Source organism: Carassius auratus, chromosome 12 (assembly GCF_003368295.1).
Source record: "Carassius auratus strain Wakin chromosome 12, ASM336829v1, whole genome shotgun sequence".
NCBI classification, from domain to species: Eukaryota; Metazoa; Chordata; class Actinopteri; order Cypriniformes; family Cyprinidae; genus Carassius; species Carassius auratus.
This window is the reverse complement of record NC_039254.1, coordinates 4,793,661-4,820,618: the sequence shown is the minus strand read 5'-3', so window position 1 is coordinate 4,820,618 and position 26,958 is coordinate 4,793,661. Positions and strand designations below refer to the sequence as shown.

Here is a 26,958-nt window from a genome sequence, read left to right as displayed (position 1 = left end):
TGAGTGCAAACAGACTGTGTATGAGAAAGCACTGATGAGAACCGGTAACTAATAGACTGTTGACAGGTCAGCAAACTTTGACCATGAGCACCCAAACAGCAAAGAAAAAGCTCTTAAGTATGTTGATAAACACCATCCACATGCTTATATTACAAGTTGCTCCTAAAACTGACCAGAACACACATTGTGACATAACTGCAAACATTTTTGTCTAAAAAAAAACACCAAGAAAGAGAAACCAGCCCTATTGAAACTATTAGAGACTTTACCTCTGGCAGGCTGCTCGTGTGGCACCCCAGCCCTGCGACTTTGCAGTTAAATCACTTTTGTCACTTGCACTCTCTTGTTCGAGAGAACTCCTTTATTCCCCTTCAGTCCCGCACGTTTTCCCCTTTGACTTTTCTTGAGAATTTTCCTAAATTCCCCCCTCTCTATCTCACCGTTTTCCCACCCTATCAGAGGGGCCCGGCCTCAAAGGGGCCGTCCCGTGCACAATAGCTAGGCGGGACCTTGGAATCCACCCAGCGGCGCTGCTTTGCTCTATTCCCATTGGACTGGTGTCAGTTCTAAAATGTTTGATAAATGGAGCTATGATGTAATTTCAGCCATGTTGTTGGATGTTGAGATATGTGTGTGTGTGGACATGGGGCAGACTTACGATTGCACTCATTTAGGGGATCCAGATGTTTAGTGGGAGCTGACACATACTGACATGACTATAAAACACTGAAAATCCACAAGAGACCATCTTTAACATCTGTAAGCAGGAAAACTCACAATTGAGATCTCAGGGATATCTCAAATGTGTCTTCTAGAAACCCAATGCGACTGAATTGAGAGCAAATTACTGTAGGTCTCCTGCTTCTCAGATTTTTCTTCTGAAAAGATAGATTCACCAGAAGAAAACTCAGCTCAAATTTGTCAGGAGAAGATATTTTGTTGCTAACAAAAGTCATTTTTCAATTCAAGTGAATCATCAAATTACTAACAATATTAATTTATGGCATGTGTTGTATATTATTGTATGATGACAATTGGTGTCATTTTTATTTCTTTTAATAACTGTTCATTATATACATCATACAGTAAATGCAAAATGAAACTTCACCTACTTTGAAAAAACACACTATACCTTTAAAAAGTTTGGGGTTATATTGTATTGTAAAAACAGTTATATTGTCAAATATTTTTTTACATTTTAGTAGTTTTTTACTTTTATATATTTCAAAATGTAATTTCTTTCTATGATATCAAAGCTACATTTTCAGCAGCCATTGCTCAGGTCTTCAGTGTGACAAGATCCTTCAGAAATTATTTTAATATGCTTATTTGGTGCTCAGGAAACATTTCTTATTATAATCAATGTTAATAACAGATGCTGCTTAAAATTATTGTGGAAACCATGATAAAAAATAATAATAATAATAAAAATAAAATCAGGATTCTTTGATGAAATGAAATTTAATAAAACAGCATTTATTTAAAACAGAAATCTTTTGTATCGTTATAAACATCAATATTTCAGTTTGGATCAGTTGAGTGTGTTTTTTCTTAATAAACATATGTATAAAAAAATAAAAAATAAAAAAATAAATATATACTTCTTGAAAAGTTTACGGACCCCAAATCTCTTAAATGGCAGTGTATATAGCATAAATTAATTATATTGCATTGCAATTTATAATATTACAATATTTTAATAATATTATTTAAAAATATATCAATATATCTCGGTGATAAATAAATTCTAAATAGATTCACATAAACAAAAATGTATATTGCTTTATCCTCAGTGCATTATTAAGAGATAAGATTGTACTTTCTACCTTATATATTTAAGAAGGCAATATAATAAAGCTGCAATGTCCTTCACATCTGGAGTCTAGCTATGATCCATTAATGAGCTTCCTGCTGTATGCAGGCAACTCAAAACTATTAAAAAGAGCCAAGAGGTAAAGTCTATATACACATACTGGTTACTCACCTCCAGAACTTTCCCGGTGATAAACTGATGACAGGCCTCACACTGCACGCCAAAATGGATCTGATAGTCTTTCTCACAGTATGGAGACCCATCCCTTAAAAAAGAGAGCAGGACAGGAAGAGAGATTTATGTTTTTACTCTATTCTATTTCACCTCAATGAAACCAGGATAAGAGCAAAAATTGAATGCTGTAAGAAAAGAGGACAGATAAGAGATGGGGAATTGTAGAGAGAAAGCGGGAGGCACGAGATGGCAAGAGATAAAAAATAATTAAGGCATAGCTCACTTGCTGATGTACTCCCCGCTCAGCACTTTCCCACAGGCCTTGCACTTGAAACAGCCGAGGTGCCACTGGCTGTCCAAGGCCAGAAGAGCCTGACCGTTCTTTATATCCCTGCCACATCCTGCACAGTCTGCAAGAAAACACACACAGATGCAGACCATCAGCAGCCTGAAAATGACATTACAGACTACATGGTTTTTTGACATGCTAATGAGAAACAGGAAGTTGCATAACAGATTTTATTATAGCCAAAAATATTTTGTTTATCAGCCATTAGCCATGACAAGATTTGGATTTGCTATTCACAAGATATTTAATTTAGTTTAAATTTAATTTAATGTAATTTTGTAAATATGGTATATGCTTGTCATTTTTATAATTTTTTAAATATTATGATTTAAAATTATTTTAAATTAATTATCAATGCTGTGTAGTTTTCAATTATTTTTATTTCTCGTTTAGTTTTGCTAATTTCAGTACTTTTCAGTCTCTTTTTTATTCCAAGTTTCTCATGTAAAATTCATATTTTATTTCAATTACTGTTGCAAATAGTTTCAGTGAGCAATATCGATGATACATGGTAAGGCATGCATATTATGATTCAAAGCAATTGCATTTTTTTTTTTTTTCTCGGGGTCACTTGTTCACAAACAATTCTCTCCACTAGATGTCAGTGTCAACTAAAAAAACTCCTTCCGTTTCAGACAGGCCTGTTGATCTACACAGCAGTGATTATTCAGACTCTCAGAACTCATTTCAAACAAAGCATATTGCATCCATAAAATTACTGCAGCGATCAATAGTGACTCATCATTATATTTCATGACTAACTGAATAAGGGCCTACAGCACCATTTCTAAAAGCCGAGCATCCTCCCTCGACAAGATGGCGCTTCTTTTTAGTTAATACATGTGTAACGTGTGTAAAAGGTTGAAGGATAAAAATAGCTCATGGTTGTCATCTTCTATTTATGTTCCTTGGATGAAATCCCAAAAGCTTTTTTAAATAGCACGGATGGATGCGGAGGGGTGGGGAGGTCCCAGACGCTGCTGATGTTGCTTGAGGCACGATGGTAACCACTGACAGTGAGGAGAGTATATAATGCACCGCTCTGCATCTAGCTCTCTAATGCATCATTTAAGCCTTCTCAACCTCTGCCTGCACTGTGTGTGTGCTAGAGACCCACTGTGTGTGCGAGAGAGTTTCAATCCACCTGTCATGGGTTTATCTTAGTATCAGACTCAGTGCAGGTTTTTAGAAGTGTCATGCCGTATAAGCTTAGTAGGGTTTGCCAAAGAAGCATTATCACGGCTCGAAACAATCAGCACCTTCCAAAAAAACAAAGCACTTTCATCAGCCTCAAATAATATCCTGGGGCTCCTGAATGACAATTATTCAGCCAAGCATGACACAAAGAGATATTAAGGAGGGCTCTTTAAGTTCCTGTCTGTGTGTGTAAGTACGGATGCTTGCACATATAGGAGAAGAGGAGAAAGATAACTGAGAAAGAGGGTATATTTTTGATGAATAGAGAGTTAAAAAAACAGCATTTACCTGAAATCATTTGTGGCATTGTTGCTTTTTCTATATGTTCTTGAATAAAGGTATTAAATCTTATTTTTGAACAGTAATGTGCGTGTGTCCCGCACCTTTCCCCCACCCAATCAAAAACATTCAAACTCCACTGATACATGGTCTACACAATGTTTTCTCAATCAACCCAATCCCATGATGCAATACTTAGAATTACATGAATTCTCTCCTCTGTAACACAGCAGCTATTCATTGCTAAATTGCTTCTGTAATTATCCCTCACCTGATGTTGTTATATAACAATGATTCCCTGCATTATGACAATTTGAGTTTAATGACGAGAGCCATTTACTATAATAAGGAAATCCCAAACCTCATTAAATCGGAACATTCTACACATGCGGAGCCCTGACCTGTCAGCATCCATCAGTCCGGAATTTATCAGAAAGCGGAAGGCCAGAGAAAGTGAGTGAGGCACAGGAGTGCTCTGAGCTTTTCATTGGCTCTGAGCCTCTCTCATTCTCTGTGCCTGTCTGCTTGACTCCTGGGGCCCCGCATCTTAAATTACACCAAGAGAACCCCTAATCTACCGGAGGAGGATGAAGAACTTCCTCAAAGTGAGATAAAAGAGTGGGAGAAATCAAAGAGAGAAACATTTATAAGGAGATTAGCTTTTCCCTGGATGACAGCACAGGAATTGGTCTAAGCATCCTGTCAACTCAAGTAACCCTAGAAGAGTCTGAAATGAAGCACAGAAGCAGGGATCCTTATTACAACAATACTTCAGAATAAATACTTGCCTGTGTAAAAGCCATCATGGTTTTTGGGTGCTATGGATGGGTGCCAGTGCATTCCTATTTGGTTGATAATGTACAGCACATGTATTCTGACTGGTATAAGCACAATGCTTATACCATGAGACACATAAGACATATGAAGAGAAAGGGAGCTTCAAACTCGCGACAATGACCTTGAGTCCTGAGCAGTATAAGACCTGGCAACACATAGATACACTACACAATCTAACACAACTATAAAAGGGGGATGACTGTGGGGCAAGCTAAAATCTGAGTAGGACACTAACACATAACCAATAAGCTCAAACACATGTGTGTGAGTGTGGACTCACTATTAGAGGCGCTGATGTCTTTGGGAGTCGGGGAAGTTGGTTGGATGCAATGCTGACAGAGACAGTCTTTTCCATTAAACGTGACTCGATCACCAGCGGGAAAAGGCCGTCTGGCAACAGAAGAAGGATGCAAAGACATTTAGGCATTTACACTAATATTTAAAAGCCTGGCATTAAAAGTAATAAATAAATTATTCATATTTATGATGCATTAAATCAATGACAAGTGACAGTATAGACTACAAAAAAAAAAAAAAAAAAAAAAAAAAAAAAGTTTTAGATACATGCTCTTTTGAACTTTCTATTCATCAAAGAATCTTGAAATAAAAGCATATTAAGAAACATAACTGTTTTCGACGATGACAATACATTTTGTTTTTATTGAGCATAAAATCAGACTATTAGAATTATTTCTAAAGGACCATGCAACACTAAAAGACTGGAATAAAAGTTTCTGAAAACTCAGGTTTGTCATCACAAGAATAAATTACATTTTAAGATATATTCAAATAGAAAATGTTAAATTGTTATACATCAGGGGCGTTTCCTCCGAGGAGGCAAGGAAGGCAGTGTCTCCTCAAAAAATTGGATGACAAAATAATTGATATTACAAACATAAATCACAAATATTACTAAATATGGCTTTAAAAGTATTAAAGTTGACACCCGCAGGTAAAGTTACAACAACAGCTTGCCTCCCTTCAGTCCATAGACTTTACAAAAGAGACTCCTTAGTGTGCCGTGACTTTCACAGTTCACAGTGCATAAAATAATGCTAACAGACACCACTTTTGATTTTAATAGTGCATTAGTAAATGTTGAAATGAATAGCAACTAAGCTTAATAAACGCTGTAGAAATTGGCTATTGTTTATTCTTAGTTCATGTTAACTAAAAATTCTTCTGGTACCGTCCGTTGGCCGCGTAATTTCAAAATTCAAACAGCAGCGATCCCACAATGCTATGCGGTTGCTGTAAAAAAAAAAAATGCTTCTAAAGTGTAGTTACAATAATTTTACAGGACTGTCCGTTAATTTCCCATCATGCATTTGTATTTACAACAAAAACATGAATACAGTGCGTTGTTGTAAAATTTATTGTAAAAATTACATCAATTGCTAACAGTGTAGTTAACTAATGTTAAATAATGATTTTTTAAAAATTTCTTTCCAAAATATTGTTAAAATTGTTACTGCCTCTAGTTATTAATTTGGAATAAATAAAAAAAGCATAAAACACTATGAAATTTATAATTAGTATTATAAATATTAAATAAAATGAAATATAATATTAATAATATTAATATAATATTAAAAGGGCCTGCTTTTGGGCAACTCTTACTTGCAAACCGTGCAGACAAAGCATGTGGGATGATAAGTCTTCCCAAGAGCAGTGACCACCTCTCCTTCAACAAAGTCTCCACAGCCATTACAGCGAGTGCCATGAAGCCTCTGGTAGTCCAGCGTGCATAGATACTCCCCGTTCTTCATGAAGAAACCACCTTGGGCCAGGTCACACCCACACACTGAATGGGAATACGAGAACAGAGAAATCAGAAATCAGAATAATTAGTTTAATGAGATCTTACACTACAAGACAGTCTTGAGTGAAATCTGAAACACACCATCTTCAAAATAAATGACACTTAGTTTGGCTCTTTTGAAACACAACTCAGAAGTCACACAAGTGCATCTCTTTTGCACTGGGATTTACACATTTTGGCTGCCAGCAAACATAAGGTCAGGGGGCTTATGCTTGTCTTGGCCAATGTGTCTGAGGACAAAGGCGTATAAATAAAGAGTTTCCTGAGGCTTCAAGATGCTTTCAAGACTCTGGCCCAAGTTCAGACACTTTATATAGGTCTGCATGAAGAGGTGTTTTAGGTCTGTGTCCTTTTGTTAAGCGTGTTTATGTGTAATCCTGCCGTCACACATGCCAAATCTTTCTAAAAGCTCCTTGGCCGGCAGAGACTGATATTTAACAGCTTGTTTAGCGTCACATGATACCCCCTTCCTAAAAGCATGGATTTCTCTCACTGCCTCTCTCTTTCTATCTGTTTTTCTCTGTCTATCCTCCTACATTCCAACCTGTAAAGATATTAGGAAGGCAGTTTTTCACCATTTTATGAAAATAGAGTATAAATTTAACAGTAAAATACGGGCTTGAGAGGGGCAGGATGTTCAGATGCACTCGAAGTGGTTTAGTGAATCACAACACTGAGCCAGCTGAACAATCTCAGCCCATCGTGTATTTCTGAGGGAGGAGCTTCATAATAACGGGAAATAAATCAGAAATAAACCAAATAATCAAGGCTTTTGTCAGAGAAGGGACAGATCGGCGTGAAATAAGGGTGAATTATGTGAAAAATAAAGCAGTGTTTTTAAATGAACACATGTAAGACTGCACCCCATAAACAATCAAACCTAAAAAAAAACACATACATTTAAACTATTTGTTACAACTGTCATTGACTGACTTTATAAATCTTGAAAAATTTTTAAATCTTTTTTTTTTTTTTTTTTTTACCAAATTCACTATTCAGTGCAAAAATAAAAATAAAAATTTGAAATGAAGATATGCTTAAATGCACTGTTTTTATGTTTTCCCCTCATCTTTTGATTTGGCATGGTAGGCCATATCAAAGGTCACCACAGGTCAAATTTGGCCTACGTGAAACAGAACAACAGAACAGCAATGCATTTTAATGGATGACTGTTTTGTGAACCTAGGAGAGGAGGTCATTCTGACTTTGCTACGAAAATCTGGCGCTTCTGAAGCAGCTACTGTAAGTATGTATTGTTATTAGTTTAAGTATTTGCTATTGAATGTTCCAATGCAGAGATTTGCATATTGTGTATGTGTGCGCACACGTGTATGTGTGTGTGTGTAAGAGAGAGAAAGAGAGAGACAGGGTAACACAGTAGAGTCAGCTGTCTTAACCATTCGTGGCTTCTGTACTGCAAACAAATATAAGCTTTATCATTACGTCTGTCAAGGCACTGTGTTCCCCTTTCGGGCTTGGACTAATTGTTTAACTAAGGACATTATTATCCATCATTACATTTATTTTGAAAGATGAAGCTCGCAATTATGGAAAGGGGCATTACATTTCTGACAAATGCTTGCCGTGTTTGGCCAATCACAATGCACTGTGTAAGTTGGCCAATCAGAGCAGACTGCACTTTCCTGAAGGAGGGACTTTGTAGAAAAACGATGCATTTGATAGAGGCGGGGCATAGAGGACCTACAATAATGTACAGTATTTGAAAAATAATGTGCTTTTGAACATTAAAACATGTCAATATATTCTGTTGCACCAAATACACCAAATAATGATCTTTAAAAAAGCATCATATGACCCCTTCAAAAATGAATTAATCATAATTTTGTTTAAACGTTTTTGACAGTATGTTTTCAACACAAATCCAAAATGTTATTTGCAGTCCCATTTCCACAGCTGTTAACATATCTTTTGCCTCATTGAAGCGGTCTTCTGTTTCTGGAAGATTAGGTCCATTCAGACAGTAAATGTGACAAGCAGGTGGCTGTGGAGACGGCAGTGATTAGCCTCAGAGAGAGAGAGAGAGAGAGAGAGAGATGGGTAAGAGTCGCAGCCAGTGCCCTCACTTGTGTCTGGTAACCTTCACTGACAGGGTGCAGAATGCCAGGATGCTAGTTTAGAAAATGTCATACCCATTAATGTTTTTTCACACACATCTTGTAACTACAGACCACAGGAACACAACTGCCATTCTCTTCACTACCATCCTGGGCCATCTACAATTAAATATTTTAAAGTTAGTTTTTTTTTTCAGACAACAATAATACTATTACAATATAAAAAATATTTTTAGAACTTGTCAGTAATCTTTGGTTTATTTGCATATATTTTACAAGAAAATAATTAAAAGAAATTCACATTTAATTCAATGTTTTAAATGCTGTTTCTTTGTCATTAGTTTAAAATGTACACACGTTTAAAAAACAAATTCTACACCAATGTATTTTAGTATATAAAGTATTCAAATGATTTTTTATTATTTTATTATTTTTAATTATAATTTTATCATTTTTTTATTATTTTTAATTGATTGTATTTTATAAGTTACAATAATGGAAGTAAGAACTTGTCATTTAGCCCATTTCTTACCATTTTATTGTTGTCTGGTACTGATTCCAGCTATATTCAAGGCCCTTTGTTACAATGAAAAAAAAGCACCACCTTCTGGTAAAAAGTAGTATTGTTAGGTGAAATCTACATATATCTCCTACATATACCTTTCAAAGCGTGTCTGTCTATATAACCTTTTCACCTTCTAAAAGATGTCTATATATGCTTATAAAACTTATGTCTTCTTAAAGGAAAAGTTCACCCAAAATATTTTATTTTATCATCATCTACTCACCCTCAGGTCGTTCGAAGCCTACAAGTTTCTTTCTTATGTTGAACACATAAAGAACCAGAAAATAGTTGTTGGTCCCCACTGACTTCCATAGTTGGGAAATAAATACTATGGAAGTCAATGGGGACTAATTCTTCATTTTCTTTTGTGTTCAACATAAGAAAGAAACTCGTACAGGTTTGGAATGACATAAGGGTGGACATAAATGATTAAAAACTTTTCAATTTTGGGTGAAGTATTCCTTTAACAGAAGAGAAGCAGTAGTTACATGGACTGGAGTGTCTGGGAGTTCAGCTGTGTGTGTGTGTGTGTGTGTGTCGTGAGCAATGACGCAAGTGTAATGACGCTCTCAGCTGTCTGTCAGATATCTTCTCAACAGAACAGCCTGTTAACTCCTCCCAGAACAAACATCCATCCATCCTCTCAATTACTGAGACAACCCCTCCATCCTCACACTCTGCCTCTGTCTGAATGGATACAGGAAAAAAAATGATTCATATGAACTACTGGAAAGATTTAAGAAGAGTAGAGACTCGAGATTCAACTCAAATGTGACTTTTAGTTCAGATTCAGTTCATATACTATGACACAAAGGGCATCAGAAACAAAGCCAAGTTACAATCTGTACAGAGTGCAGAAGTGCAGAAAGCCCCGGGTTTCCCAAATAGTATATGCAGACATCAGCTTTCACAGACTTCATCGATATTTGAATGAGTTTCCCAGCATGCTGTTTTCTCTCTGCACTTTAGTGGACAGTACATGGCTTTCTCTCCACTTTGTTTGAGACCTCTATTCTGCATGGAGAGACATCTCACCCTAGAATATACTGTAACAGCAGTGGGATGTATAGACAAACAGTCTCTGTGAAGTCACCTCTCATCTTTTTACTGCGGTGAGATTTTATACTTCATTTTTATGCACTTAATCACTCTGTGAGATCAGCTAATGGAGCAGATAAAATGATTCCCAAACAAGAACCCAGGCTGGCATAAGGGGCCCTTTGGCACAGAGCATGGGACCATTTATTATCCATGTGAAACTACCAACAGCACTGTTGTGACAAAGCACCACCATGTTGAATGCCAGGCCTGTTCAGCCTCATTACTGGAGATCTCAGGCTGAATACAGTATATGGGTGGGTTAAAAGAATAGTTCATTAAAAAAACTCATTCATTAGAGAAGCAACAATGTATCACCAGCATCGTTCAGTGAATCAGTAGATCTGGTTCACAAAATAATTATTTGTTCATAAACAGGACTGATCCAGAACTTGATTCAGTGAAGTGATTTTAATGATCAGGTTAATTCTCACACAATGATATTGTATTAATTCAGGTGGCCTATAAATATCATAGTGACTAATTTTTGATATGCTCATGGTGCATTTGCATTATTTTTAAGGATTCAATCTTCATTATGTGTACTTGCATGGAGAAATGAACAATATATTATAAAATGGAAGAAACAAAGTCATGTGAGCTTGGAATATGAGCTAATTTTGGCAAGTTCTCCAGATTGGAGACATTATGTGTTTTTTCTGCATTGACAGAGTCTAATGTTGACACATTATCCATGCTGCTTGTCTTGAGGTGTGTACAGTATGTACATTGAGCAAAGCTGCAAAATAAAATGCAGTGATTGTTAAAATAACCGCTGAGTCTACATAGCACAAATATATGATTTCTGAGTCTGACCTCAGCAAGGAATGCAGCTGGTACTGTATGCTACCTGCAAGTATGATTTAAATCCTTAAACACATATCTCCTGTGCTTATATTAATTTCCCTTAATCCACTGCATTGGCTGCACTGAGTTGAATTGTTATATATACCACCATTCTGAAGTTTGGGATTAGCTGGAGTTTATTATTTGAGGATACTTGAGTCAGTTTTGGGGGAGATGAAAATCTGAGAAGCAGAAGATTTAAGAAAAAAGTCTCTGTTAAATATCATTGCTGAGAAAAAAATGATACATTAAAGAATTTTCAAACGAGACAGAAATATTTCAGCAATGTTGCCTCCCTAATCTAAGTTAATATTTACTATTTTTGCACATTTTTAACATACTTAGCAAGTTAATCTATAATAGTAGTTCAATCATTCACAAACAGAGCATTTTTGTGTGTGTGTGTGTGTGTGTGTGGACTTTAGATCATGGACATTCTTAGAATGACCTCTGGTTGGACTCATTGCTGATTCCTGTCCCAGCTGCATTCGTGAAGCCACAGTATTACAGCCTTCGGTTTGACATTACAGGGCTAGTTCCAGACACACATCACTGCTTAACAGTTTGTGTTTCGTATCTGAGGCAACTTGCTGACTTAATGTTGGGTTTTAGAGAGAGCAGTAAATTGTTTGTTGCTTTCATGATGTCTTACGGTGTTGTGAGTTATAATGGGTTTTATGAGTGTCCCCTTCAGAGACTGACAGAAAAAGACTGAGTGAGAAATGTGACTGTGTGTGTGTGTGTGTGTGTGGATGCATAAAGTAGGGAGGTTTTACAACTGACAACTGTTTGGTTAATGGGAGAAGGGATGGAATGAGGTGTTTGTGTGTGTGTATGAGTCTATGTGTGTGCATCATAGAGTCTGGCTGGTTGGTAATGTGTGTCTCTGACAGTGACAGGTGCCAGAAAAATCCTCTCCGCTATTTTAGTAAGGACTGCCTGAACTTCTCTAGCTCCACGTTTTCTAAACAAAGAATCTCATTAGGACTTACCACACACATAGATATCTAAATATATACCTTATCTTCAAAATGCGGATGACCTGACCTCGCCAGGTAGAAACCAAGCTTACTCTTCCTGTTGATTAAACATACTCTGCTAAAACTCTTAAACCAATAATCCAGATTAAATTCAAATTAAACGGTTAGTTCAGACAAAAATAAAAAATCAGCCTGAGCTTTAGCCACCCTCAAGCCATTCTAGATGGATATGACTTGATGATCTTTCAGAGGAATCCATTCGGAGTCATATAGAAAATTGTCCTGGCTCTTCTTTTCTGGCTCTATCATTTTATTGAGTGAGTGTTTCTGTTTAACAATCTAAAACATGTTGAACAAAGCATGCTTATCCATAATAAAATGTGCAAGACTTTATTCGATTTACTGCAGACATAGAATTGGTGATTAATTTTTCTCCTGTTCAATAGGAAAAAAATTATCTGTGTAAGTCACATGATCTGGTTCTCACAGAGAAAAACTCATAAACCTAAAACAATAAAAACAGCAGTAACTTCAACAAAGCAACATCCTCCTATAAATGAAATGCTCAAATACTTGTGAAATGAATCTTTTGCTCTGAGGTCAGCCTGTGACATCATCTTCTTGGCTATGACATCCTGAAATGACATGTTCAGGCCCACAACCCTTGACCCCGAGGGGCATCTGCCACTCCTCATTAATGCAAACCCACAGCTGTTGAGTGACTGGCACACACACACATGCACACACACACACGTTCACAGACAGACAGACTGGCAATCTCTGTAGAGGTATGTGCGGACCCTTTCTCTTCCGTCTTATCCTCCCAATAGGGATCATCAGAGCTATTTCCAGCATTGCAGCGCTTTAACAGCTCCTGGAGACTATGCCCAAAATAGCACACACAAGCTCGGTGACTGACACAGCATTCACACACAGAGCGAGAGAAAGAGAGGGAGGGAAAATGTGCAGAAAGACAGGGTGAGACATGGGCAGGAATATAAAGTGATCGAGTAGAGAAGTGGGGAGCAGAGCTGTAGATGTTGACTGCACATGCTCACTCTAGCATTCTAGCATTCAGCATTCATAAGTGACCCTGCTTAGAGTGAACAAATTAAACTAATAGAGCAAAGCAAGGCCCATTAGCTTACAACCCAGCTGTAGAGGACTGCATCTTCTCTCGCCAGAGTTCAGGTACTGGCAGGTCACCCCAGCAGAAGCACTCCAGCCAGGTATCCACAGAGAAAGTAACATCAGACCTTATGTAGAAGCCTGAATCCTGATTTCTATGAATGGAGTTGACTGACTAGAAATATGGGAGATCCATTAGATAATGGATTCCTTGTAAGTGGACTACAAGTCACCAGCCTGCTTAACCTGAGCCCTCTTGCTGCCCTCTTCTGTAATTAAGACATATACGTGGCTAGCAATAGTCTTACTCTTTCTAGATCTAGGAAAGATGGGGATTAATATACGTTAATATGCATGCAGGACAACTGGACTATGCCACTTTGAGTATTTATAATGGTACTGAATGGTTTCAATATCTATATGGCACTCACATGGTTCTCAAAAAGTGGGATCCAAATGTCTGATACCATACTGCTTTAATAAAACTATCCTTGACTTATCATACAATTTGAATTGAACAAGAAACAAAAAATTCATAATATGTTTGGTTTGTGGTTTGTATTATATGCATAAAAATCCATGTATGTTGTTTTTACATGTATGTTGCATAACAAAATACATATGCACATTTAACATTAAGTAAAAAGTTTAATATAATAAATAGGTCACACTTGTCCAATCTCTCCATTAACAAACCATTAACTAAGACTTATGCCTCAATAAACAATAAACTAATTTGCTGTTTGACCTGCATGAAAAATGATGATCATGTTGTCCAGCATGATTTCTGAATAATCCAATGAGCATCTTGTGTTTGAAAACAAGACCATCTGACCGTCTATACAGAGTCACATTACCAATTTCACTAATTTGATTATTTGATTAGTGACCTAGAAAGTGTGTAGAATTCGAAAGTATTTATTATTCATATTATGTCAGTATTTATTTTTATATTTATTCAATTTAAAAATGCCAAACGTTTCTAATGATAAAATACTATCTTAAATAGATTTGAATCACAGAATTTCAATCTCTTATTTTAAACTTTAAACTTCAACTCTACTTGTAGACGTGAACAATCATGTGACAGATGCTGGTGGGAACGAGTTCTGGTAATTTTTGGTGTTTTTTTTTTTTTCATTTTTCATTCGCTCTGTGCTTATGAAGTAAATCTTGTGATTTCCCAGTCTTGCACACAAAATGCAAAAAAAAATCTGATTTAAAAAATGAAGTGTTTAGTACTTACTGTCCGCACTGCCATTTTGAGATCTTGTCTGTTTGTTCAGAGAGTGTCATCAATTAGCTTAATTAGCAGAATTAGCTTTTCTTTTAATGCACTGATTTAACACTAAAAAGTTGAACTAAAGCTGGAGTAACAGAGAGAACGCAAGCTCTTATAGTCAGTCATGATGACAGTGCTCTCTCATTTTTAACCTTGTTTCAGGTAACTAATGCAGCGTCTGCGATTAGTGACTAATGCGGAGCTACATGTGGAGTGAATTGCTCGGGTGAGATTAAAAGAAACCCTGAAAGACCTCAGCTTCTGAGGGCTGTTTAAAGGATTGCTTGGAACTGAAGCTTAAGGACGCACTGACATTTATTGTCAAGACCCTTCATACAATTATCTGCTGTATCAACAGGTCCTCAATGTTTCACATATTGAAGTGCTGCACATTAATCAAGAATGCAGAAATGGACCGTTTTTCTTCTTTGAGAGCACGTAAACAAAGGCACATTGAGCCACTGAGCTCTCGCTGAGGCTTCCGGAAGGAAATGAATTGTCTGCTCTTTGTGACTGGCAACATGCCACCACATAAACTTTATATTATCTTATGCAACCTGAGGGTCAATCCATATGGAGCGCAAAGAATGAAAATCAGCTTTTAGAGAGACAGCCAGAAACTCTTCAACTAAATAAAGAAGGTCAAAACTTCATGTAATACCACAACAGATCTAAAGAAAAACATGTGATGGGAAACTCAATCTACTGTACTTCCTGCCTGTATCATTTCAAGAGAGACTCTCCAAGCAAATTTAGTCAGTTTTTCCATAATTCCTGCCAAATGATATCGGTAAAACAGGTATGAACATAGAAGAGCACAGAAGTCTGGATAAAGAGTGCCTGGCCCATTTTATTAAATTATCATGGTTGCGCAGAGGGGGCGTAATACAGTTTTGGACTAACTTTGGTTTAATTTATCAGGTAATGAAGTTCTGGGTTCCTCTTTACTCAACTCCACAAGCCATCTGCTTTATCAGAGCCAGCTTTGTTAATCTATCCTTTGGTCACATTTTTGACTTGGATGAAGCAATGACTTCAATAACAAACAGGCTAAAGTGGAATTTGGTTCTACTTTGTTAATCCGTCATTCTTACCCTAAGAAATTAGCTTTCAGAAGTTTCCACAAATAGATTAAGATGGTCTAACAGCCACTGTGTAATAAATCAATCTTACCTTTGCATGTGAAACATTTAATATGGAAGTGCTTGGATTGCACCCGGAGAACCTCTCCCTTGCATGGCTGCCCACACTTATAGCACTGGATAACCAGTTTTCCTGGTGGATGGTTTGGTTCCTGAGGATGGGCCACTGTCAAAGAACACAGAGACATGGATTAGCAAAGACGTCCATTATGGAAGTAAACCACACTGTAACACAGATAAGGAGGATAGGATTCTCTCATTAATGAGCTTCAAACCCACAACAATATATTTGACCGCCAACATTAACAAGTGTATAAACAATTGGTCCTTAGCTACTAAAAGATAATAAATCTACTACAGCCTATACTGTATTACATAAGTAATTTGAATAACTAGAATTTTATCATGACACTGAAATTACAGGCCAGTTATGGATTCTGATCACATTCAACAAAATGTGTAAAAGCTAATGTTGACAAAATTCTCACACAGATCATGGTAACACTTTACTTTGATGTCCCATTTGGTTATGTTATTTAATCCATTAACTGACATTAACAATAAGCAATACATTAATGGCAGTACTATTTAGTCTTATTTAATAAAAAGACAACTGTTCATTGTTAGCTCGGGTCCATTAAATAACTTTAAAAGACACCACTTTTGATTTTAACTAATGCATTAATTTGAAATGAACACTAATTAAATTAAATTCTTGAATAATTTTTATTGTTGTATTTATTGTAATGCATAACCCAGAAGAAAGCCGGTTTGTAATATCCAGCTATACTTTTGGCAAGGTACAATACATGGCACGGTTATATAAAACTGAAACTTAATTGTTTTTATAATTGGATGCACTGTTCCTGCATTTAAGCACTGTTGCTTTTTCCAATGCAATAAATATGCATGTAGATGCAAAACGAATAAACAAAAGGCTTGCTGAACCTCAACTAGCCTTAATTACATAATGCTTGTAACTGTCTAGAAAGTGTTTCAAAGGGCCAATGTCCCCACTCTGGGTGCTATCACACAGTGTGTGGGTGTAAGTGGAGTGTTAGGTGTTGGAAGGTTGTTTTTGGAGTGATCAGCAGGACAAGTGGACTGCCACACAGTGGTTATCACAGCCACACAGAGTCATGTTGTTTACATATCTACTGCTCTTCACAAGTGTCATTTAGAGTCGTTACAGTTGCATAACGAAGGTCATTAGTCATTTGTGCTTTGCCGTTTACCAACTTCTGACATGTTAGCCTGTGGACACAACAGCATAAAGAATTATTCTCCCAAAATAATTTTTCATTTTGGAATGCGCTATTCCTTTAAAACATAAACACCACTATAAACAGACATTAAAACTCAAGAACACTCTTCAGCTGTTTATAATCTTGATAATTACATGCCCTGAAGGAGAGCAGACGTTCCACAGACAGAAATAATGGATGAGCTGTGTGCTGAGGCTCACAATACTTCAATCGTTTTCTCCCTGTATCAGTGTTTGCATTCTGTGTTGTACTTAGGCTTTACTATGCCAGATTTGTTCAAGGTCATCAGGCCAAGACAGTGTCCACTCAAAGCTGCTGTTCTAAACCTGGCGGCACTCAAAAAGCTAAAGTTAATTCGAACGAAAAGAGCTCTAGACCTTTCAGAGTAGCCTCTCATTAGCGTGACCAGGAATCTTTCCCCTTACTCTCGCTATCCTTCCTCCTTTTGACATTTACTGCTACTCTTAAAATCACAGGAACCTGTAGTCTCCGTCTCTCTCACTCCAGGATGACACTTCTTCACTTTATGTCTCCTGTTTTATTGGAGAGTTAATGCATGCCTCTCTAATCTAATCGTTGGCCACTTGAAAGGCTTGTGCAAGATTAACATAGAGAATCTCCCTCCCACCATCACTCCCCGTTCCTTATCAGGCCATGTGTTTAAATATAATATTGCCACCCAAAAGAGTCTCCACTTTGTAAACTGCTCTGGGGGCTTTTTCAAATACTGTATGTCTCCTAATCATATAGTGCATATCATTTATTTTCCTGTTACTTATGCATCATGAGTTTAACTCAACTCCTTTAAATTTATTTAAAAACCAGTTTTTAAGGCTAATACAACATTTTTATTTAATTATGTGAATGATTTTTTTTTCAATAAGTACAGTGTTATATGTTTTGTCCAGCTGATTACTAACAATATCTCTAATGTTTTCAACTACTTTTAAATCATGAGAAAATTCCCATTCTAAACAGTGACACGGGGCAGTGCAGTCGCCTGTCAATGACGTTAGTTATCCTTTGTTACTGCCTTTACTGATGTAGAAACCACATAACAACAGTGTCGTGGACAAATGCGGAAGTAGTGTCTTGCGTCCATCAGTTCCTTATTTACTTCTTGCACGTTTTATGGTGGATTGTGTTATTTATGGAACATAATTACTGTTTACTGTCTGCAGCTGGTTCTGTCAACAAGGACAGATCCCGTAAGCGTAAGCGTATGGGCAAACCAAATGACCCAATAAGAGTTTGGGACAAGAGGAGGGAAAGAGCGAGGATCAATATCGGTGTTGCATTTTCTAGATGGAGGGAGCTTTGCGACAAACTTTAACTAGAAATAGATAAGTATTATGGGGCATACACGTCGAACGCGGGGCATCGCGTCTCTAGACCTGCGCGAGGACGCGTCTGATGATCGCATCTTTGCATTGACTTTGTATTTAATCTACTCGCGCAAATCGTTGAACTTTCGTTTGCTATGCATGCCTAATTATTGTGTTAGAAGACAACAAATCCCATCATTCCACGCTCCTTCTTAGCATCATCAAACCACGCAAATTTTATTGTTTTGGTAGTGCGCCCTCTAGTGGCAGGTCCTACAACCTGTATCTTTAAGGTTCCCAGCTCATTTTAAATTCAAACTAACCGAAAAATGACTCACAGTTCAGTGGGGGCATCAGTTGTGAAATCTGATCTATTCACTGAGTGAGTCTAATTCAAAATGTTAAATTATGAGGAAACTTGCACTAAAAATAATTATTTATAAGAGTAAACTGATCATGAATTGACATCAAGGCTTGTGCAATGTTCATGTGTGCACAAGAAACACTGCCACACAATCTAAAGCCACAGTCAGGCTAGAATTTGAGTGAGCAAAATTTCTATAGATGATATGAAGTAACACACTTTGACGTCTTTTTGAAAAAGAAAAAAAAAACAGTTCCACATAAAATGCATGCAAAATGTAAACATATGCAATCTACTCCCTATTACTGCAATGCTGTAATCCTGCAGATCTACAGTTTGTGTACTTTAAATTCAGTATAAAGCAAAGAAATGGAAGTTGTCCATTATTTTTTCTCTGCTGAAGTTGTCATGGATGACAGGAATTGGTGAGCAAGTTACTAATCAGTAATGATAAGATTCTGCTAGTGCTTTGTGCTCATTAAATGTTCCTACCAGCCCTTGAAACTGAAGCTCAGGATTTTGTCTCAAACTAGCCCCCTCCGACTGAGACAGCTGTTGCTATAGCAACCAGCTCTACCAGGGCGGCAACATCATGACACCGGGAGCTCATACGGTGAAGCTGCAGTGTTGACAGACAATGGCAAGCTAAGAATGATCTGTTTAGTGTTTCAATCACGCAGCTGGGCTAGACTAGGAGAGTTTCCTGACATATGCTGTAACTAATACAACAGCTCAAACTGTAGCTAACATTTTAGGCAGACACACAAAAGGCAGATTTGGACACTGCTACAGTATGTGTTTTCTGCATTCAGCCAAAGGCAGTGTGTGCTACCTCTACTCTGTCACGCTCGACGCAGATGTGAGGGAATGTGGGCAGATGGTGAAGAACAGCACAGCTAAACACTGAGGCTTCCAGAAACATAAACACTATGAGCTTCATTCATGACGCATGTGCAAGACATATTTATATGTTAATTGTCTTTAAAAGATTCTGAAATAGTTGCATTAAAATAATGGTTTTATGTACAATACACACAATATGAATGCCGAGTTTTTCATGGATAAGATCTGCAGTATAATTTAAGAACATGGTAAATGGTATGAACTAAATCTTATATCGTCTTCATGACATGCTACCTGGAGAGGAAAAATGATTTAATTTAATTGATTCATTTAACCATTATTAAATTATTATTTAAATTATTAGTGTTTTTTTTTTATTTACTACAAAAGTAATCTGAATGTAAAAACAGGCAATTAACATGCACAAATACATTTCCAATAAACAAAAAATTATAATAATAAAAGTGTGATATGTTATTACTATGTTATTACAGTGTGATTTATTGCTGTGCCTACACAGCTTAATTTTCAGCAGTCATTACTCCAGTCTTCAGTGTCACATGATCCTTCAGGAATCATTCTAATATGCGGGTTTGGAGCTCAATAAATATTTCTTCTTATTATATTGAAAACAGTTATGATGTATTTTTTTAAGAATACAAGTTTAAAAAAACAGCATTAATTAAAAGTATACTTTTTTCTACCAATATAAAACGTTTGATCAATTTAATGCGTTCCTGTTGGATAAAAGTACGAATTTCTTTTTTTTGTCTTTTTTTTTATCATACTAACCCTTAACTTTTGACTGGTATTGTATATTCAATAAACAACTTCAGAATATGTAACATTCGAGTTTCAAAATACTCGAAACTGTAAAGCTAATATTAAACATGGCACTAAATCTAAACTCTGACCCACAGAATATAAACTAAATTCTATATTAATACAGTTGATACAAAAACTTCTGCCACAGTATAACAAAATCTCACACGGTATATTCTGTGATAGCTCCACCAAGCTCTCCTGCTGCGAGAGAAATGAAAATGCTGATCCGTGGTGATTTAATGTATAATACCTGTCCATTAACACACACAGATGCACATGAACCCATTTAAAAAGCTTCTGATGGCGTTAAGTAGAGTTTAACACTAAATTATTTCAGGCTGCGTTACTGAAGAGGGTTATTCAATCCTGAGGCAAAGTGTCTTTCGAGTTGAACCGTAGTTCTGACTCAGAATGAGTGTGTGTGTTTGTGTGAACAGAGTGAGTCAATGTTTTACTCCTCACCACTGCCTCCAGCAGCCATTTTCAAACGACACATCTTCAATACATTCCTCCTCAACTCAGATCAAGCAGGTCTAAACATCTTTTTGTCTGAGAGATTGTTTCACCTCTGCTAATTTTAACCTTACAACAACCCCCATACTAATCTCAGTAGTAGCTCCCCTCTCGACTCAATACTTGACCCCTAGTAACCTTCTGCGCTCTGGCCAAGTACAAACGACCGGTCAATTCGCACATGTCAGGGCCGGATACTAAAGAGAGCTTGTTTTAGACACAAACGTGGACTGATTGCTGTCTTTTGCCCACAGGCAATATGTTCAGGGTGAAATATTCAGTTTGAATAATTATTTTGTATTCGATTGATATTGTATTTGTATTGTGATGAGCATCTGGCTCCCCTCCAGTCAACGTCACGCCGGCCTTCACGTTGCTGGCCCACATCCAGACTCATAAATAGGGTCTGTGGCCAAGAGGAGGAGTGAGAAAATGAATCAGTGTTGGCACCAACTGATAAATATCGTCTCTCATGACCGCTGTCATAAATTCAGTTGACATATTAAAATTTATATGCACCATATTCTTCAGGACTGAGAAATACACAATATAGTCAGTTTGTTTATATAGAAGTGTATGAAACACAATACAGTACTGTTAAAAAGTTTGGGATTGGTAAAATGATCTATTCTTTTTCAATTAGAAATGTTTTCTTTTTATTTATTTTATGATAAAAAAAATTGCTATATGTTCTGTATTGAGCTATCTGAGACTAGTTATAGCACTTGCATATCTTTTGTTGATTTTGATTGCTTCCATTGTCTTCATTTGTAAGTCACTTTGTATAAAACTCTGCTAAATGTCTAAATGTCTTTATGCTCACCAAGGCAATAATGTGAACACTTATATATATTTCTATTTCTATTTTATTTCAAAATGTAATTTATTCCTGTGATGACAAATCTGACATTTCAGCAGCCATTGTTCCAAGCTTCAGTGTCACATGTAATAATTCTATGAAATTTTATATTTTTAAGGAGAAAAAGAAAGTGCAAAAGAAATAAAAGCTTTAATTTCTTAAAAAAAAATCTAACTTTTGAAAGATGCATGAAAGAGTGTTTCTTGCTATTCATGAAAAATAGATGTAACTTCAAAGAAAAACACATTTGCACATACTGATTATATCATTGTATTGATATTTCATCTTTCATCTTTGATCTGCTACTACTACTATCATACTCTTTGAACGACTTGTATTAGACTGCATACACTATGTCAAAAACCAACACTGTAAAAAATATTCTTAAAAAAAGTAAAATAAATACAGCAGAACACTGCACTAGTGCTCTCTAGTGTAATATTATCAGTATAATTCATCATATTTTGGCTGTGGAAATCTTTCGCTGATTAAGATCGATATATAGCCTAATATAAAAAAATCTCATAGTTTTAGTCAGCAATGTGTCATATTCTGGGGCTTTGGGAAAATTGAAGCGGGAATCAATCCCAGTAGATTGAATTTACAGTACAGTAGATTTATACGTTTATATGTGATTCAGCATCACTGAATTTGTAGTGACATAGTGTAGTCTTGTATTGCTGATTTTATAAAAAAATAAAATAAAAAAATAAAAAACATGCTAAAATCTGACCCCAAAAGACCATTTTCTGTCTGTCTGGTTTTAGAGATAACTATTGGTCTCCGGGTAAAGAATTATTATAATTAAAGCATTAACTTAAATTTACTGTTTGGCATACACACCAATACATAAAGCTAACTCAACCACCAAGCAAAGGACACATACCATTGTGATAAGCACATGTGATAAGCATATCTGTACCACAACCCATGAGGCCCCTGAGATCACGTTCTCGGTCATTCTCATATTTCCATGACTTTTAAAAGGCCAATAAAATACATATCAGGCCAGCTAAGAAACTAATGTTGGGCACACTACCAAAATAGGACATGAGACAGGGTTGAATATTCTTGCTGCATAGAAAATAATGTAATTTCTTGTTGACTCCTGAGTATTTTCTTTAATAAAGAAATTTATATTGCTTCTTAAAAGCCTGTTTTGTCAAAGTTTAGGTTGATAAATAGGTTTAAAGAGTATTTCCAACATATTTCTGCTGAGATCATTATGCTATGTGGGCAAAAAATAAGCTCAACAACACTGAAACTCTATGTAGCAGAAAAACTGTTTATGCATACAATGTGAATATTAGGCTATAACCCTTTCATATAGGTAGTGAAATAAATATGTGCAGTTAAAACAGTCCTTAGAGACATTGTCTTTGGCAAATTATCATTATCCTAAAATATCCTGTCCTATAGGGCTACAAAACTGGTATAGCCATTCTTCTAATACAGAACAATACATTTTTAGATCAAAAGTCATGTGAAGCTATCATGTGTCCATTTATGGTAAGGTTATCAGAGGTATGTGCCTTTGACGTGAGTCCAATGTGAGCATTTCCATTTAAACACTGATAGTATTGAGAGTATTCAACCAAACGTTGAGTGGAGTTTGAATGTGTGTGTGTGTGTGTGAGAGTGTGGGCATGTTTTTGTGACATATCAGGACACAACTCTGTATAATGACATGGGTATGACACAGGTATTACAAGGAGAGGGTGACTTATGAGGACATAACCCATGTCCCCATTTTTCAAAACGCTTATAAATCATACAGATTGAGGTTTTTTGAGAAAGTAAAAATGCACAAAGTTTCCTGTGAGGGTTAGGGTTAGGGGTAGGGTTGGTGAATGGCGATAGAATATACAGTTTCTACAGTATAAAAACCATTATGCCTATGGGATGTCCCCACTTTTCACAAAAACAAACATGTGTGAGTGTGTGTGTGTGTGTGTGTGAATGTGATTTCATTGCTAAGCCAGGCTCAGACACTACCCAGCTGCATGCATGGAGTAAATGGACAATCTGGCACAATGGGGAATGAGATTGCACTTGGCCAGTGATGCAGTAGAATAAAATTTGAATAAATGTAATTAGATGTTAAAAAATGTCTTCAGTTTTCTGGTAAATAAAGACTTGATGTTTTACGAATGAATGTGTTTTTCTACTATGTTTTAAATAATGTATTGTATTTTAAATGTCATTAATATATTAATTAATTAATATTAATATTAACAATATAATATACATATTTTTATAGCAAAATGGCAGGATAATATTAAGTCATTTTTACATAACACTTCATATTTAGTTTGAGGTATAATGTGAATGCCATGAGGAATAGGAACTGTAGACTGTCTGAATAATATAACAGACGATATTTATATATAAGTAATACAATGTACAAAATAATGTTTTATTATTATAAATCAATATAATATTTATAATAATAAATGGTTTATATTTATTATCATAGATTTCTAAACAATATCTTTTCTAAATAATATTAATTGATCATTTAACATATTGTAAAAATGTCTATTATGCTTTTGTTTGTGTATTAGCTTGTGGCGGCTAGCCTAACAATAAATGTTTAAAGAAACTCCATGCATGTATTAATGAACATATTGTGGGTCATAGCACTGACATGCACGTGTTTGTGTGTAAATACAGGTGTGTGAGGTGGGTTTGCAGTGTGTGTTGTGCTGTGATTCACACGGGGCACGGCCTCGGCAACAGACCAGTCATCGGCCAGTTGCCATGGCTACAGCGATAGGCTAAATGCATTATTGAGTTCATTCTCTCTTAGGCTCTCTCTCTTCTCATGTCTCTTCCCCTCGCTCCCCCTCCCTCATTCTGCGCAGACCACTATTAGCTTTTTACTAAGGCATGATCTACTTTTGAAAACACGTACATCGCTGCTGCGAAACATCCCTCGCCTCCATCTCTTAGTCGTGACACAGGCTTTCTTCGGGAAACAACCCTTTTCCCGGAGAGATCCCAAACAGGAACGCACTGTGCACTGCTTTTAGTTCAGTTAATAATTCAATAGCCTGCTAAATTCCTACATAGTGTTACACAACATCCCTGCTAGAAACTGTGCCATCAGAAGCTGCTTTGGTTGAATAACAGTCAGTTTTGTGTCCTATTTTGGGTGTTTTTCACGGTATTGTTTTAATCAGGCGGTGTGGTCCTGAGGCCTGAGTAAACACGATAATGAAGCGTTTAAGATTCACCAGATGTTGCTGCTATAATGCGGCTTCCCTCATCAGAGAACATGAAACTTCTGAAGTTACTGCCGCTTAATATTCACAAAGAACTCTCAGCACGAAAGTCCTGCACAGACAGTTCTGCACATTCACACACAACCATTAGACATACCAATCACGGTATCATTTAGACTAGAATGTGTAAAATACGTACCAGACCACACAAACCGAGCGAAAACAGAAAAGTTTATAAAATGGTCTTCTGGATCATAATAAACACACATTATGTTTGTATAGCACAATGTGCAGCCCACATGCTGAGAAGCGATTTAGAGGTAAAGTAATCGTCTTTAAGACCAACCCAAGACACAGACATCAATTCATAATTAGCATTACATTAACTGCAAGCTTCAGAATCGCAAACAAATACAAAAACACAAGCTTTCTCATATTCCCAGCACTACGTGGTCGACCAACATGAGCTTTTTAACGTCTAATGCCATCACAGTTATCTAGAGAGCAAGGTGGCTCATATCCAACATAATACCAATAAAATTAACAAAACTTAATGGTAGCGAATAATGCATTATTACTATTTATTTACACTAAAAATACACAATATATACTCAATTTTTTTTTAAATAGATTAGATTTTTAAGTACTTTACATTATAAAAAAGTGCACTATTAAAGTAGTTTTATTATTACAAAATATACTCAAAATGATTTAAAACATGCACTATTTTATGCAAAATATATGCTTAGAAATAATAATTAAAAAATGACAGCAGAAATACACACCATCGACTGAGTTTCACTTGATTTACACGTTATTATAAAATAAACAAAAATGCACACTGTCCGTAGATTTCCAAAATAGCATTATTGAAATATTACTTTCTGTTGATAAATCTATCAAACAGAGTTATCAGCAATGTCAGAATAGCTTAATGACTACCAATTAATCTCCCAGTCCAATAAATCACTTAATCAATAGCACCACTATGTTCCCTTCTGCAGTATCTCATTCGTTTTTATACACCGCAATCCTTCATAAGCAGCAAACCGTCCTCCCTACAATCAACACGCACGCAAATCTCCCACATGCTGGCCTGGTTTGCTCCCTCTGCATGAGCTCTCTCTCCTGGTCCCCACCCAGTGCTGTGCAGTGCCATGCTACCTTTCTCCTTCACCATGACCATTGGCTCCTCAGTGTCTGCTGGGGCTCTGATGAGGAGGATCAGAGGGAGAGAGCTGCTTCCTCCTGCCTGCTTTCTTCCTTGGGTTCTCCTGCTTTACTCCTCCACTGAATCCAAATGTGAGGAGACGACGGAAGAGAGGGCGAGAGAGAGAGAGAGAGAGAGAGAGAGAGAGAGAGAGCAAGGCAACTGCAAGATGACAGCAGAGGAACGGATTGAAAGAGCTTGCACTCTCAAACTAAGCAGCCGCTCAGCAACTGCTGGCTTGGTCGTCGTTTCTCGAGCAGCCCCCCCTCTCCTCATACACACGCATACCGTGTGTGTGTGCTTGTGGACTCTGCCCCGGCTCTTCTGAAATAACCAGGTTGCAGCTGCCGTGTGTGACAAATGCAGATTCCACAGCCGTAATCCCTCCCAGTTCGAGACACCACCTTAAATTCTTCAAACAGAGATGGAGGGGACGGGCACATGTGACTCAGTTTAATATAATGCACATTTCTATTCTTCCCTATTCTCTCTCTCTCACACATACATATCGTCTCCCTCCCATTGTTCATCACATGCTCCGATTAGCTGTGTTTATTTCAGTGAAGTGCTGACTGCTGCTTTTACAACTCAAACCTGTTTGGTGCAGATGAATTAGCTGGAATATAATTCACTTTCTTTGACCCACGTATGATGTATGTATAAGGTAAAACAGGAAAACTATGCTATGGCTGGTGTTTGAGGGATCAGCTGGTGTCTCTCCGGACTATCCACGCATCATGGCTGTAGATTATAGGATTACTAGGCTGACAATTGAATTGGGGAGTTCATTGAGAGGAGTTATTAATATTCACAACAGTGCAGTGGTGTCAAGGGGTAGCGTGTACTGAGAGAATGGGGCTGCTCTGACGAATTACCCAGAAGTCTTGGTACTCGCAGGAAAGGGGTGGTATGTGTATACACTTTTTTTAGCTCCATATTTTGT

At 36.8% G+C, this 26,958-nt stretch overlaps 1 protein-coding gene across 40 annotated transcripts in view; it reads right to left on the bottom strand.

The window, feature by feature from the left end:
* ablim1b (actin binding LIM protein 1b) overlaps positions 1-26,958 on the bottom strand; it is a 64,096-nt gene that overhangs the window by 19,329 nt on the left and 17,809 nt on the right. For 39 of the 40 annotated variants that reach the window (XM_026276421.1, XM_026276395.1, XM_026276437.1 and 36 more), the window contains exons 2-6: positions 15,619-15,753; positions 6,270-6,453; positions 4,930-5,039; positions 2,271-2,397; positions 1,985-2,078 (exon numbers count right to left, since the gene is read on the bottom strand). In XM_026276421.1, the coding sequence (XP_026132206.1) occupies positions 1,985-2,078; positions 2,271-2,397; positions 4,930-5,039; positions 6,270-6,453; positions 15,619-15,753 (650 nt within the window). Of the gene's footprint in view, positions 1-1,984; positions 2,079-2,270; positions 2,398-4,929; positions 5,040-6,269; positions 6,454-15,618; positions 15,754-25,969; positions 26,378-26,958 lie in introns of those variants that run through there. The other variant, XM_026276418.1, reaches the window with a different exon arrangement.